This window comes from Calidris pugnax, unplaced genomic scaffold (genome assembly GCF_001431845.1).
Source record: "Calidris pugnax isolate Ruff unplaced genomic scaffold, ASM143184v1 scaffold18, whole genome shotgun sequence".
NCBI lineage: Eukaryota > Metazoa > Chordata > Aves > Charadriiformes > Scolopacidae > Calidris > Calidris pugnax.
In genome coordinates this window covers 9,859,345-9,872,553 of record NW_015090812.1, presented here as the reverse complement: position 1 = coordinate 9,872,553, position 13,209 = coordinate 9,859,345, and the positions used below count along the sequence as shown (strand labels likewise).

At 53.2% G+C, this 13,209-nt stretch overlaps 1 protein-coding gene across 3 annotated transcripts in view; it reads left to right on the top strand.

The window, feature by feature from the left end:
• The window catches only part of DMAP1 (DNA methyltransferase 1 associated protein 1), a 36,755-nt gene that overhangs the window by 22,930 nt on the left and 616 nt on the right, over positions 1-13,209 (top strand). For 2 of the 3 annotated variants that reach the window (XM_014939369.1, XM_014939370.1), the window contains exons 9-10: positions 4,121-4,193; positions 6,328-6,611. In XM_014939369.1, the coding sequence (XP_014794855.1) occupies positions 4,121-4,193; positions 6,328-6,611 (357 nt within the window). Of the gene's footprint in view, positions 1-4,120; positions 4,194-6,327; positions 10,123-13,209 lie in introns of those variants that run through there. The other variant, XM_014939368.1, reaches the window with a different exon arrangement.

Genomic DNA, 13,209 nt, shown 5'->3' with positions numbered 1-13,209 from the left:
CCAGGTCTCTCAGCCCCTGCTGTGAAAGTGCAGTGGATGCTCTGCTCATCTATTTAAGCTGCGTGGCCCAATTCCTGAGCAGTGCCCTCCTCCTTTGTGGGGAGCAGACAGGGTCAGCACCGGTGTCCTCCGTTCCTTGCAGGCCAGCAGAAGCTGTGTGTCCCAGCATCAGGCAAGGTTCCTCTCTGCATAGGTAGGCTCTGGTACTGTGGCTCCATGGTGTTGATTCACACAATTTTCTATAGCTCTTTATTTATTTTTCTCTTGGTACACGCAGTTCATGTGTTTAATGCAGGTTGTTTATGGCAAGGACAAAGGATTACAGTCCTTAAATCAAAAGCGACGTTGGTGTAATTATAAGCGCAGGATGGTGTTGCAAAGAGGGCTGTAGGGAGAGGCTGTCAAAGGAGAAGAGCATCCAAAATATAGTAACCTCAAAAATCCCAGCTAATCAGTTTTCTGACTGGAGCAATCTGTTTCCCAGGTATTATTATTATATGGGGACTTTAAAGATAATAAATAACAATAATAGTCTAGTATAAGCAAGAAAAGAAAAGGGCAAATGCCATTCACCTCAGAAGCTGTGGTTGCTGCTGGAGTTCTCCCAGGAACATAATTTTCCTCAGCCCCTGCGGAGGACTCGATCCATGACAACACCAAGAACGTCCCAGGAGCCGTGGTGTAAGCAACGAGATTGCCCTGAGTGGTGTTTTCATCAACGCAGAGCTATGGCCTGCAGAAACCACATACCCCAGCGCACACAGCTCAAGCCACAAAGCTGTTGTCTGGTGCTGCTGGCTGGGACCTGTGGTCCCTGTGGATTGCCTCGTTCCTCAGGAATGAAGGCAGGTGACACACCGCTTCCAGCACTCTGGTGCATCTCTGGACATCTACTTAAAAGACCAAAACAAAGAAGGGCTTGCTGAAGTAGTCTTGGGCTTATCAGAGCTGTACAGTGTGTGAAGGCTTCTCTCCTGCAACAAGGCAGCCCAGCTAACGGACCCTGGCTAACAGATTATCAGTAGCATTTGAGTAATAGACTGCTCATTTAGTTTTAATACATTTTGCATAGAGAGCAATCAGCCTTCATCAGTCTTAGAGATGAATTGGCTTAGCCAGCTAAATTCTAAAGATATTAGTCCGACAGCAGCCACATAAATCATAACATTTTCTTAATGATGGTAAAATTAAAATATACTCTTGCTTTGAGAAACCAATGAAGCCTTCCTGTTTGCAGGCCAGATCCTCCTGCCTGAATTAAAAGGAAGCTTAATTGATGTGTTTTTAAACTAAACTTACAGCCTCGCTCCTCCTGAGCATCACTAGTGTTCCTTTCTTTGAAGTTAAATTAATTTGTCCTGCCTCTCCCTGCTCCATCCTCTAATCTTGAGGAGTGTCAGTGAAGACCTTGGTTTGATATTCATTGACCAGACTCCTGTGGGATGTGAGCAGGACGTACACAACATCACAGCTGAAGGCTTTTCCAGGTTAATCGTTTGTGTTGCCAGCAGTTCCTTGAGCTAGCAGAAGCCTCCCAGGAGAAAAGCTTGTGCTCTTCCTCTAACCAACAAACCAAGACCTCCTGTCAGTCCACCTATCCTAGCCATGCATGAACTTTTCCTATTTCTTGTCCTTTGTTCCTGAAGCTGGCGTGAAGCCCAGCAGGCTTTTGCTAGCTGTGTTTAACAGAAGGGAATCCTGCCATTAGATGGAAAGACTGTGATGTTAGTGTTAGGGACAGGGTGAAGACAGACTCTCAGGGCTCCAATAATCACACAAGTACTGTGTGTCCAGAGGTCTTCAATGAGGAGATGCTGGGCTCTGTTAGCTCATTGTGTCCTGCAAGTTAAGGGTAGCACAGTCTGAATAGGTCAGCCCATACATCCCCCAGCTGAGGCAGGGCTGGGTACATGGCCCATCTGAAATGTTCTATGTGATTCCCTGTGGGGCAGAACAGTTCTCTGGACCAAGGCCTCTTGCTCTCAGGAATGTCTTCCTGGTGCTCCAGGCTAACCATTCTGTCTCCTGCTAAGCTCTGCTAAGTGATCTTTCCTTCCTTGGCATCCCACTGCTGTCTCCAGCATGTCACCCACCAAATAAACAGAACCATCTCCTGTCCCAGTGCTCTGGGCTTCCTTGTCTTAGGCTCTACCCTGTCCTCCTGCTCTTCAGCAGAGCCTGTGCAGGTAATCTGTGCAACACAGCTCCTGGGAAAACCTATTCAAGTAAGGTTCTACTCAAGTTAAGATTCTGGACCAAAGACTTGACTGAAATCCAAATACCTGATACCTCTGGCGACCTTTTTTTCTGCTAAAACAATCATTATTGTTTGTAAAGATTCAGTTGCTGAAGTATGAAATCCATTGCTATGCTGAAACCCCAGCTCTAAGCCAAAGACCCTCAGGGTATAAAGGAGGACAGAGATGTCCTCTAGTCCCTACCAGTGCTGGCTGTTAGCACGAGGGTGAGTTTTCCTTTTTCCTTAGTGCCCCTTTTGGATTCTCTGGATCAGGTTGGTTTCTTAGAAATCCTCCCCGATTGGTCCTCTTGGTCCTTTTTCTGGAGTCTTAACTGTGGTGGTAATACCTAGCAAAGGGACTAGGTGCTTCTTAGCGCATGCTGTGAAAGCCCCGTTCCCCTGGGGTGCTCTGTGGTATCCATACTCTATTTTCTTGACTGAAACAGTGTGGTGGAGAAGGCAGGTTTTCCCAGCAGATCCTGTGTTGGGGTTGTGGGGCTGCTGATGGGACCCATTCAGCCATAGCTGAGTTAAGGTTTGCACTTTCAGCATTTGGGTATGTGTGTGCAGTGCTCCTACCTTCAAAGGAATTAAGAAGTTCCAGACAGTGTGTCTTGTCATTTTTGTGTTAGGGCAGTGAACACGGTGGAAACAGTGTGCCTAATTTGTGAGACTGACGTTGGGCTGTCTGTTTTGGGGAACTTCAGCCTGTGGCTTATGGGAAGTAAGATGACCGTGGGACCCTCTGGCGAGCCCACCTCAGAGGCCAGGTGGAGCAAAGAATGGCTCTTCCTTCAGGTCATTCCCAGCCCAGTGTTGCAGTTTCATGGTTGGTTTGGCCAAGGTTGGGGCCACTGGTCAGTAAGTGGTGAGCAGGATGGCTGCAGGATGCTCTCACCTCTTGGCTATTCAGTAGCCTGTTGGACAGCTTGGGCTGGGGATGGTGATCCCCGGGTGGAGGTGTGAGCTTCCCTTCCCAGGGTTGTATGTGGAGGGACAGCCTACGACCATGTGCGATGAGATGTTGGACTCTGTGGTGTTCAGAATAATCTCTTTCCTGGTCTATCTTCTAGCATTGCTGAGAAAGGAAAGCGCTTTCATTCGTTCTTGGAAACCTGTTCTCCCTGCCATATTGTGCCAGCTGCGTTTGTGCTGCTTGTAATCTAATAAATGCTTGGTCTGAGCAGCTAGCACTCCTGCTAGAGCCCAAATGAATGCAGAGGAAGGACCCTGCTAAGTGTATGCATTCTTCCTCTCCTGGCCAGCTCCGAGTCCCTTTCATAGCTCACATCTGATGCTTCCTCTCTCACCTAGCCCCTTAGCTCCGATGTAAATGTGTGTTCACACTTCCGCCAGTCAAGTAACTGTGCTCTCTCTGTCTCTCCCCTTTGTTATAAAGCCTGCTCTGTAAATGAATCCCACAGGTCTGGGGCTCAGCAGGTAAAAGGAGAAGTGAGTCTGTTAGCGCATGAGTCTAATCAGGCCGGCTAAAGCGAATAAAGTAGGGCAGCATTGCACATTAGCCGCTGTGTAAATGAGCCCTTTGATGGGCTGGGCACCGCGGGAGAGGGTTTGAAGCCAAGAAGAACTTTTGTTGTTAATTCAGTGACACATGGAAACTGTAAAACAGCGTGTCTTGCACACACACGAGAGAGAAAATAAAAGCCCTCACGACCGGGCTTTTCAATACCTGCCCTCGGACCTAGTCTGAAAACTTTCAGCCCCTGTCTCCCTCTCTTACCACTTGATTTTCCTTTCTCTCCCTTTCTTTTTTTGTTCCCCCTGCACTATAAAAAGAAAAGCTCTCTTGCCTTTTGAACTAGACGGCTGTGAGTGAGGGCTATCTCTGAGCTGTGTGGCTCTGTTACCTTTGTGTTCCAGATGAAACTGCCAAGCTCGGTGGGACAGAAGAAGATTAAAGCCCTGGAGCAGATGCTGATGGAACTCGGAGTAGGTGAGTAAAGGGGGCACGCGAGAGAGAAAGAGACACACAGAGCTAGCCTTTGTTCTTGAGATGGGCTATTTTTTCCCCTAGTAATACAGCCAGTTTCTTGAATAACAGTGTGTGAATGGTTTTTAAAATATTTTATGTGTTTAAAAAAAAAAAAAAAAGAAAGAGAGAGGGTAAAAGCCAGAACAAGATGCACAGGGCTTTTTTTTTTTTCCTCCCAGTAGAAAAATGTTATAAAAGAGCCTTTGTTTCTCTCTTGTTTGGGCCTTTTTAACCATCAAGAGAGGCACCACAGTATTAGGAAGGCAAATCTCAGCCTTGCCGGGAGAGGTACTTCTAAGTGTGTTAGTGACCACGGCATGTGCATTGTTCAGGGCTGCCCTGTCTTGCTTTCAAGCTTCGTTTCCTCTTAATTTACTGCTCACGGTGGCAAGTCCAAAATGCGTCTGGGACTGTTCATCCCCCCTTTATAGGTTGCATGCTGTGTGAAAATCTGGAGCATCTCTGCTGAAAGGCGAGTAAACACACAGCCCTCACTCTTGAACTCCAGTGTCTTAGCAGCAGAAAGAAGGGTTCACTTAACATGTACAATACCCACTCGTAGCTAGAGGGGAAGTAGTGCAGCCCATGGCTGGCTGCTGCCCTCCATGCAGAGGGTACAGTTTGCAGGTACTACAGGTCCCAGCATGTAGTGCCCCTTGATTAGACACCTGATGATCCCCTTTTCCCCCCACTGTGGCTGGGGGGTATTTTTAAAAATAGAAAAAGAAAAAAAAAAAAAGGCAAAAAAAAAAAAAAACCCTCCCGCTGCAACGGGACGTCACCCTGTGTCTGCGGTGCTGCTTGGAAGCCTCCAAAATCTCCCTGCCTACAGAAACCCCTGGCCTGAGGCCAATCTCCACCCAAACTCTGGTGATGAGCGTCGCCACCCAGAGTGGCCAGGACTGAGGGGAAAAACCACCCAGCAAAGGGGGGGGGGGGGGGGGGGAGTTTTATAAAAAAAAAAAAAAAAAAAAAAAAAAAAGGAAAAAAAAAAAAAAAAAAAGCCCTATTGGTGATTTACAAGAGATTATTGAACCTGCTCCCAGCACTGACTTCTGTTAACTCTTGTTAGTTTTTTGGGCCAACTGGTTTATGGCTTGATATGTTGTCTCAGAGACTGTGTGGAGTTCTGAAGGCCTCCTGTGGCTGGTGAAAGCAGCTCAACCAGGGTGGTTTTGCCTTTCTGCTTTAAAACTAAGGGAGTTACCATTTTTGCTTGCTAGGGAAGCCTTGGGGAGGGTGTGAGTGCTTCTTAGAGCTTGCTTTCCATGAGGGTAAGGAGGGGTTCCTGACTCCCCACTCCTGCCTTACAAAACACACGTGTCTTGAGGGCTTCCTGGTGCTCCAGCCCTGCTGTGCCTTAGTGTGCAGAAACTCACCTGGGCTTTGTGTGGGTGAACACAGTGCTGGCAGGAAAGGGTCATGGGGGCAGCCCTGCAGACAGGGGGCCACTGCTGTATATCCGGGCAAACACGCAGATCTTCATCCTTTTCTTCTCCAGAACATGCAGCTCTTCCTGGCTGTGTGTGCGTGCGATGGGCTGCAGCAGAATGTGTGGTGTGGGGAGGTGATCTGCCAGCTCCTGCTACAAGCAGCTCAGATCTGTGTTAAAACATGTCTGTAGCACAGCAGCAGAGCAATTTTCTGCCTTGGTCATACCCTGGGAGGAGCAACACGAGAGGTGAGGGAGCTGAGCCTCACCTCCCCTTGTTGGCGAAGGTATAGGGAACAGCGGGAGCTCTTCGGTCCCCTGCAGCAGTGTGTGAGGATTTGTTCCCAAAACTGAGCTCCTTTCATATGGCCTGGTGGGTAGCAAGGTTCAGGTGTCTGGTCTGATCTGCATCTTACGTCATCTTTCACTTGCTGAGTCCTCGGCTTTGCAGGGTCACCCTTAGTCCTTGGTCAGAGCCAAAGGACAGTCTGGAAATTCATGTCTCCAACCATTGGGGATGCCGGTTGCTAATGATCCGTGTGATGGGAGTGAGGCTCCTGGCGTATATTCGTGGGAGTGAATGGGCAGCCAGGACCTTTCTAGGGATCCTCTGCTCTAGGGTTGCAGGTCTGGGTATTTAACAGAACCCCTTTTTCTCCCTAGATCTCAACCCTATGCCCACAGAGGAGATTGTGCAGATGTTCAACGAGCTGCGGAGCGACCTGGTGCTGCTGTACGAGCTGAAGCAAGCCTTTGCCAACTGTGAATATGAGCTGCAGATGTTACGGCACCGCTATGAGGCCCTGGCCAAAGCTGGTAGCATTGGCCCCCTCAGTGCGGAAGGCGCGCATCCGGATGGCCAGACAGGGCTCAGCATCGAGGAGAGCAAGGGAGATGCCAAGGACCAGATCATTGATGTAGTAGGAGCACCACTGACCCCCAACTCGGTGAGGAGGAAGGTTGGGGGGGCAGAACAGGGAGCACTCAGGTCTCCGACGCAGATGCCCTGACAAGCGCTGGGGATGCTGCCCTGCTCTCCCTCCAGGCGTGCGCGTCCAAGGGAGCACAGCACGCCTCTTCCCCCCCAAGTCCCAGTGCTGCTCTCTGGGCTCGTCTCCTGTGCTGGACAGTGTTCTCGGTGCTATAGGTGGGCTCAGCAGGGCTTTCTACATCCTGCATGCAGGCAGATGGCTTGACGGTGGGTGCCACCATGGACCAAAGCGCAAAGCTTTGGGCGACGAGAGCTTGCACTGGCAGCAACAGTGAGGCCGGTACAGCTGCAGGCCTGAGGCATTTTCCTTCTAGACACAGCCCCTTAAGGGTTGCTCAGCAGGGAGAAGCGAGAGGGGAAAGCAGTCTTGAGATGAGCCATGACCTGCCCAAGTCCCTGGAATCAAGCCCTGCCTGGAGCAGGAGGCTTGGGAAGGAGAGAGGTGTTTGAAGAGCAAAGGGGTGTTTTTATACCCCACTTCCAGTGCCAAGAAAGGAAAGCTGGACCTAGGGGTTCATCCACCCTGAGCCCTGTGACAACGTCCTATGCATGTACCTCTGCAGGATGGGAGTCACCAGCCTCTCCTCCCTGCCTCCATGAGAGCAGGCTGCCCAGCCCCTCTCTGCTGCCTCAGGGCCAAGGCTAAGCCTGGGGATCAGCCGAGGCCGCTTTCCCTTCTGCGCAGTCCCCTGGCACAGCTGAGCTGAGCTGTCTGGTAAAAGCTGCCCGTCTCCACACAGTGGCATCCCCGACGCCTCAGACATACCGCCCCTGGTAGCAGCACAGACCTTTACTTTCTGAAATGTATGATGTATTGCAGGATATTGAGAACACCTTATCTGTCAACGGCAGAGGCGACACGTTAATCTGGACTTGAGTAATGTCCTATTTTGATTGTGACAATATGGAGTCTTAAGGAAGCGTTCCACTGAGACAGGTTCATGTTTGCAAAGGAGTCTCTTGAATTTTCTTTTCCCTACTGCATTCAATCTGAAATCTCACCCCTCCCTGCGGTCTGGAGTGTCCCGGTTTGTAAACTTTTCGGGCTGATTCACAACACACTCACTCTCTCTTGAGACTTTGCTTGTTGGGAAGGTGGGAAAGGTGGTGGTGATGGTGATGGTGGTGGCCATGGCTGCATGAGGAGGGAGCCCATGTGTATGTTTCTGACCACTTTGTTCCTCAGTGCCTCCTCCTGGAAACAAAGGGATGGGCCCAGGCAGCACAGAGAGGGTTAAACTGACCTGGTCTCTGACATATTTGAAAGAAATATAATCAAGTTAATTCACTGCAAGGCAAATTCAGTACCTAAAGGGCCCCCATGTTAAATACAGCACTGACCTTTACCGGCTGATTACACAAAGACGACACAATTAGATTAGTCCAAGACAAAAGGTCAAGCACATTCACACTGTGACCATTTTATGCTACCTTTCGAGGGGGGGAAAAATTACATCCCAGCTGGAGGGGTATCTTGGAGAGGAGGGGAATGGGGCTGCTGTACCACATCCTCCCTGGCTCAGGTATGTTTGGAGAGTCAGGCAGGACCTGAACTGTGCTTGCCGTGAACCTTTCCCATGGTTCTGGGCCACGTGGCCGTGGAAGAGACCAGCAGCCTGTGGCCCACGGCCAGCTTTTCCAAGGACGGGTTGAGCTGAGTGGGGGCCACGTGTTGATGGTGTTCCCTTCCCTGCCCGGAGCAGCCCCCAGTGCCTCTCGCTCAGCATCATGGCTAGGATTGACCTCTGGAAGATGAGCGGGCTGGGGTCAGCCCTGAGAAGGGGGGTGGCTGGGGCAGTTGCTGGCTGTTCAGCTGGTGGGGTGCATGCATGTGTCCCCACCCTGCACAGCAGTAACTCTGAGGTGTCCCAGGTGCCATGGGGACAGCGTGGGAGGCAGTGGTTCCAGGTTACAGCATTGAGAAAGCAGCCCGCTGTGCTCTGCAGTGGCCTTTGCCTCCATCGCCTCCTGCAGCCCCGGCTGTGGGTGCTTGTGGGTGACACCTTGCCCTTGCCCTCACCGGGGCCACTCCAGCGGTTTAACCCTGCCACACCAGCCTTGAACTCCCAACTTCAAGTGTGTGCTTTGCCACTGAGCTGCTGGGGGCCCTTGGAGGAATCATTTAATCTCCCTGCTTCAGATTCCTCCGAGTTGGAGAATCCCTTTGTGCTGTCTATCAGTGCCCGTCCATGGCCCTCCACGTGTTGGATTAAGTAAGGATTAGTTCAGCCTCCAAGCCAGCTGCGCCCCCGAAGCCTGATTTGTTTCCCCGGAGAGAAGAATCTTGCTCCAGATGTTGGAGGGAGCGAGTGGCAAAGCCAGGAGTAGGACCAGGAGTCCTGACTCCGAAGCCCTGCCGGATTCCTTTCAAGCAATTGGCTTGGAGGCACACCAAGGTCCTGAGATGCTGGTTGTGGCAACAGCTGGCTGCCACCATCCCCCTTGGCCAGCCGTGGGGATGGGGAACGGCTCAGCAGGGTATTTTAGCCCAGGTTAGGAGAGGTGTCCGTTCTGCCATGTGTCCACCCCATCCCTCCTGCCCTGGCTGCCCGTCCACGCTCTCCTTAGGGCTGCAGTGCCCATGGCTGACCATTAAAGCCGAGCTGGGATCCCCCCGGTGCCGTCTGCTGCTGACCCCGGTAGGGACTTTACTCGGGGCCTTTGGGAGGTGAAAGGTGAGCCGAACTCGGAACAAATTAGTTCCAAGCAGAAGTTCAGCCAGTTACTCCAGATTAGATCCTTTGATTTCCGCAACTCAGACTCCACTCAGTGATCTGTAATGAGTGACTCTCAGAAATCCTCACATTGCAGCACTTTGTTCCCGAGCTCACAAGTCAGCCCATTAATGGGTAAAGGAAAGGACCTTGAGTCTAAGAAGTCTCGGGTTCAGAGTCAGAATTATTTGACTTTTAAGCTTCCTTTATCTGAACTCCTGCTGACTTCTTGTTTTCTGAGCCTGGTTGAAAGCTAGAAGTTACATTGTTAAGATCAAACATTCTCTCTTTCCAGATGGAGTTACAATATCTGTCTTTTATATATATATTTTTTAATATATATATAGTGTATATATACCAGGGTGTATATATATTCCTCTCCTTTTTTTTTTTTTTAATCGCTCTTTCCATTAAACGAAACTAGACTTGTAGGCTCTTGTAAATTATAATGTAAAACATTTTTTTTAACCAGACAGTTCCCAATTTTGCCCAAGGCAACTGGAATAGCTGCGCCACAGAAGGCAATAGGAAGGTGATTAATATGAATTTGTGACATATTTGAAAGATGGGTCTTTTGCCATATAAAGATTATCAAACACATGTGCTCTTCCCCATTAATTCCGCAGCCCTCCCAGGAAAGCCACAAAGCTCAGCTCCTTTGTTTCCAGGGTGGGTTTTTGTTTTTTTAAATGTACCTTTCGGTCCCCTTGATTACCATGTATTTGATTTTTATAGGGCATCTGTTCACACTGCTGTGTGGGTTCTCTGGCCCTTTTATTTCCCCGTTAATCGGATCCCGCCAAGGCAGCCGTGCCAGGGCCTCTGACGAAATCCGTGTGTGTGTTGTATTTAACTTTTAGCCGTGCAAATTCCATGCTCTGTTTGCCCTCCGCCCAGTGCCCAGCGGGAGCTGGGGGCCGCCTTCCCACCGGGGGAGGCAGTGGGGCCTCCCACCACCCACGCTGCCGCCGGGACCGGTGGGGCTGGAGGAGCAGGGATCATTCTGGCTCATTCTGGCTGCCTTGTCCCTTCCCTGGGTGCTCGGCCTTCGGGGCAGTGGCTCTGCAGGCCTTTGGGGACAGGAGATGGCTGCAGGGCTGGGCACAGCGGGGACCTGGCTGCAGTCACTGTGCCTGTGCAGCGCGTCCTTGGAGGAGCAGGGATCATTCTGGCTCATTCTGGCTGCCTTGTCCCTTCCCTGGGTGCTCGGCCTTCGGGGCAGTGGCTCTGCAGGCCTTTGGGGACAGGAGATGGCTGCAGGGCTGGGCACAGCGGGGACCTGGCTGCAGTCACTGTGCCTGTGCAGCGCAGAGCCAGCTTCTTGGCTCGTTGAGCAAAGCAGACCACATCTCATGATGTGCAGTGGGACCACAGGGGTCCTGTGTGTGTCCCATGTGCCCCTTCAGCGGTGTGTGTCCCCATAGCACCCAGTGCCTAGGGTGCCCGGTGGCTCTGTTGTGGCTGGGCACAGAGCACAGCTTTGGGTGCTGAACCTGCTGCCGTCTTGGCCATAGGGTCCAAGCAGCACCCAGCACTGAGTCTCGCTGCACTGCAGCAATGTGGCCAGGGTGACAGTCCTCATTTGCTGCAAGTGCCCCCATCTTTCCTATGGCCGGATTCAGCCCAGAAACCTTGTCTGTGAAGGGTGAAGCTCACCAGAGCCCACCAGGCTCGCTCAGGTGTATCGGTGCATGCTGCCCAGAAAAGAGATGGGTTTTTTGAGGAGCCGTGGTTCTCTCTCAGCCTCTTTGCTCTGCTCCTGGGCTGCCTTATGGCAGGTCTGGATGGTGGAGAAGTGTTTCCAGGCTCTGCCCTATCCTACGCCAACCATCCCCAGCACAGCTGGCCATAGCGCAGAGATGTTCTGCCCATCTCTCAAGGTCCTTAGGGACTCTTTGTCAGGAAGTGTAGTGACAGGACAAGGGGTGATGGTTTTAAATTGGAAGAGGGGAGATTTAGATTAGATACTAGGAATTCTTTCCTGTGAGGATGGTGAGACACTGGAACAGGTTGCCCAGAGAAGCTGTGGAAGCCCCATCCCTGGAAGTGTTCAAGGCCAGGCTGGATGGGGCTTTAAGCAACCTGCTCTGGTGGGAGGTGTCCCAGAGCAGAGTTGTCATTAGCCCTGGTGAGCCCATGTGGAGCAGGAGGAGGCACTGCAAGCCACCTGCCTCCACCCTGGGCAGGCTGGGTGCCACTAGCCATACCGGCTGAGGCATTGCCCATGGGAGCCCAGGGTTGTGCCCCACCTCAGCGGCCACCACGGGCATGGGTGGCCCCGGCTGCGTGCCCTGCTCCACCGCCTGCCCACCCCGCGTCCCCTCCGCGCTGTCTCTCAAGTGTAACGGGTGATCGATCCCCCGTGACAGCGTCCTCTGAGTCACATTCTTGCCTGCAGGAGTAAAGGGCAAAGGCCAAGTTCTTAGTTTTCATAGAAAACTAATTAGACGACTCCATCGAAAATAGGTCAATAAAGCTGATCAGGGGCTGCACAGAGGGAGCCATTAAACACCTTGTGACCTTTGCGTGGAGCAAGTGGGCTGGGGCTGCCTCTTCCCTCCGGGAGCTGCCTGCTCCGTGCCAGCTGGACAGCTGTGTCCCTGTCACCCGGCGGCACCGGGCAGGGTCCCTTGGGCACCTGGACGTGGTGGCATTTCTTGCACGGCTCAGTGCTGTCTGAGGCCGGACAGCAGATGCCAGTGGAACATGGTGGTGGCTGTCACCCTGTGGCGGGCAGAAGCCGGGGTGTCACTGGTGGCCCATGCCGGAGAGCAGGGCAGTGTTCCCAGCAGCAGGGAACCCGCACCGCCCTGTCACAGCCAAAAAGTTTGCTTTTTTCGTGGAGCACAGCCACGCTGGGGTGCCATACCCCGGTGAGGGCAGCCCCACCAGTGGGGACACCCTGCTCCCACGTTCGCAGGTGACACCAGCTACCCCCCCATCACCCTCTCTCTGCACACACTCGCACAGGCATGGGCACAGCCCGGGCTCCTTTACCCCCAAACTTTATTCATGTGGCACATTTACAGCAAGGATTGGAATAACTAGACAATGAAAATGCTGGGTTTGCATTATCGGTTGGTTTAACTGGAACACCACACACCATGCAGTCATGTACCGCCAAGTTCAGTGCCTGTATTGCCCTTCTGGCTGCCGTCACCGGCTTCGCTCCAGGCCATGCACGCACGGGCCCGGGGCTGCAGCCTCCCTGCAGGTCAGCGCCCGGACCAGGGCTCCATTCAGCAGGGCCCTGGGGCTGGGTGACACCCCGAGGGGTGAGGGGGGGGACACGCGTGCCCTCAGCCTACCCCACGGCTGCCCCCCCCCACCCCCAAACTGCCCTGGCCGGCCGGGAGCCCACCCAGCCGGAGGGGGATGCGCTCGCCAACTCTCTCAGGCAACAAGCCAGCTGCTGCTGAGCATCCGTGGGGACCCGCGAGGGGCACGGCACGGCCCCTGGGGGACTGTGGGCACGTGGTGGGGCGAGGTGGGGGGGCCAAGCCTCGGCTCGGGAACCGAGGGAGGCCGGACGGGGGGGGAGGGGAGCGGGGGGGGGGGCCTGGGGCGATTTGCAGCTCCCCTGCTCGGGGACCTGTGGGCCGGGGGCCAGCGCGCGCTGGCACGTCCACCGCCGGCAATGGACGCGGTGCCACGGCCGGCCTGGAGCTGGAACGGGTCGGCGGGGGCCGGGGCAGGGCTGGGCATCCCACCCAGCCCCGCCAGAGGCACGAGCAGAGGGGGACGGGGACGGGACGGGACACGGCTCCGCGCGGACACTGTCACCTCCCTCCTGCCGCCCGCCCGCCTGCCGGGACCCCTGCCCCACTGAAGGGAGCCCTC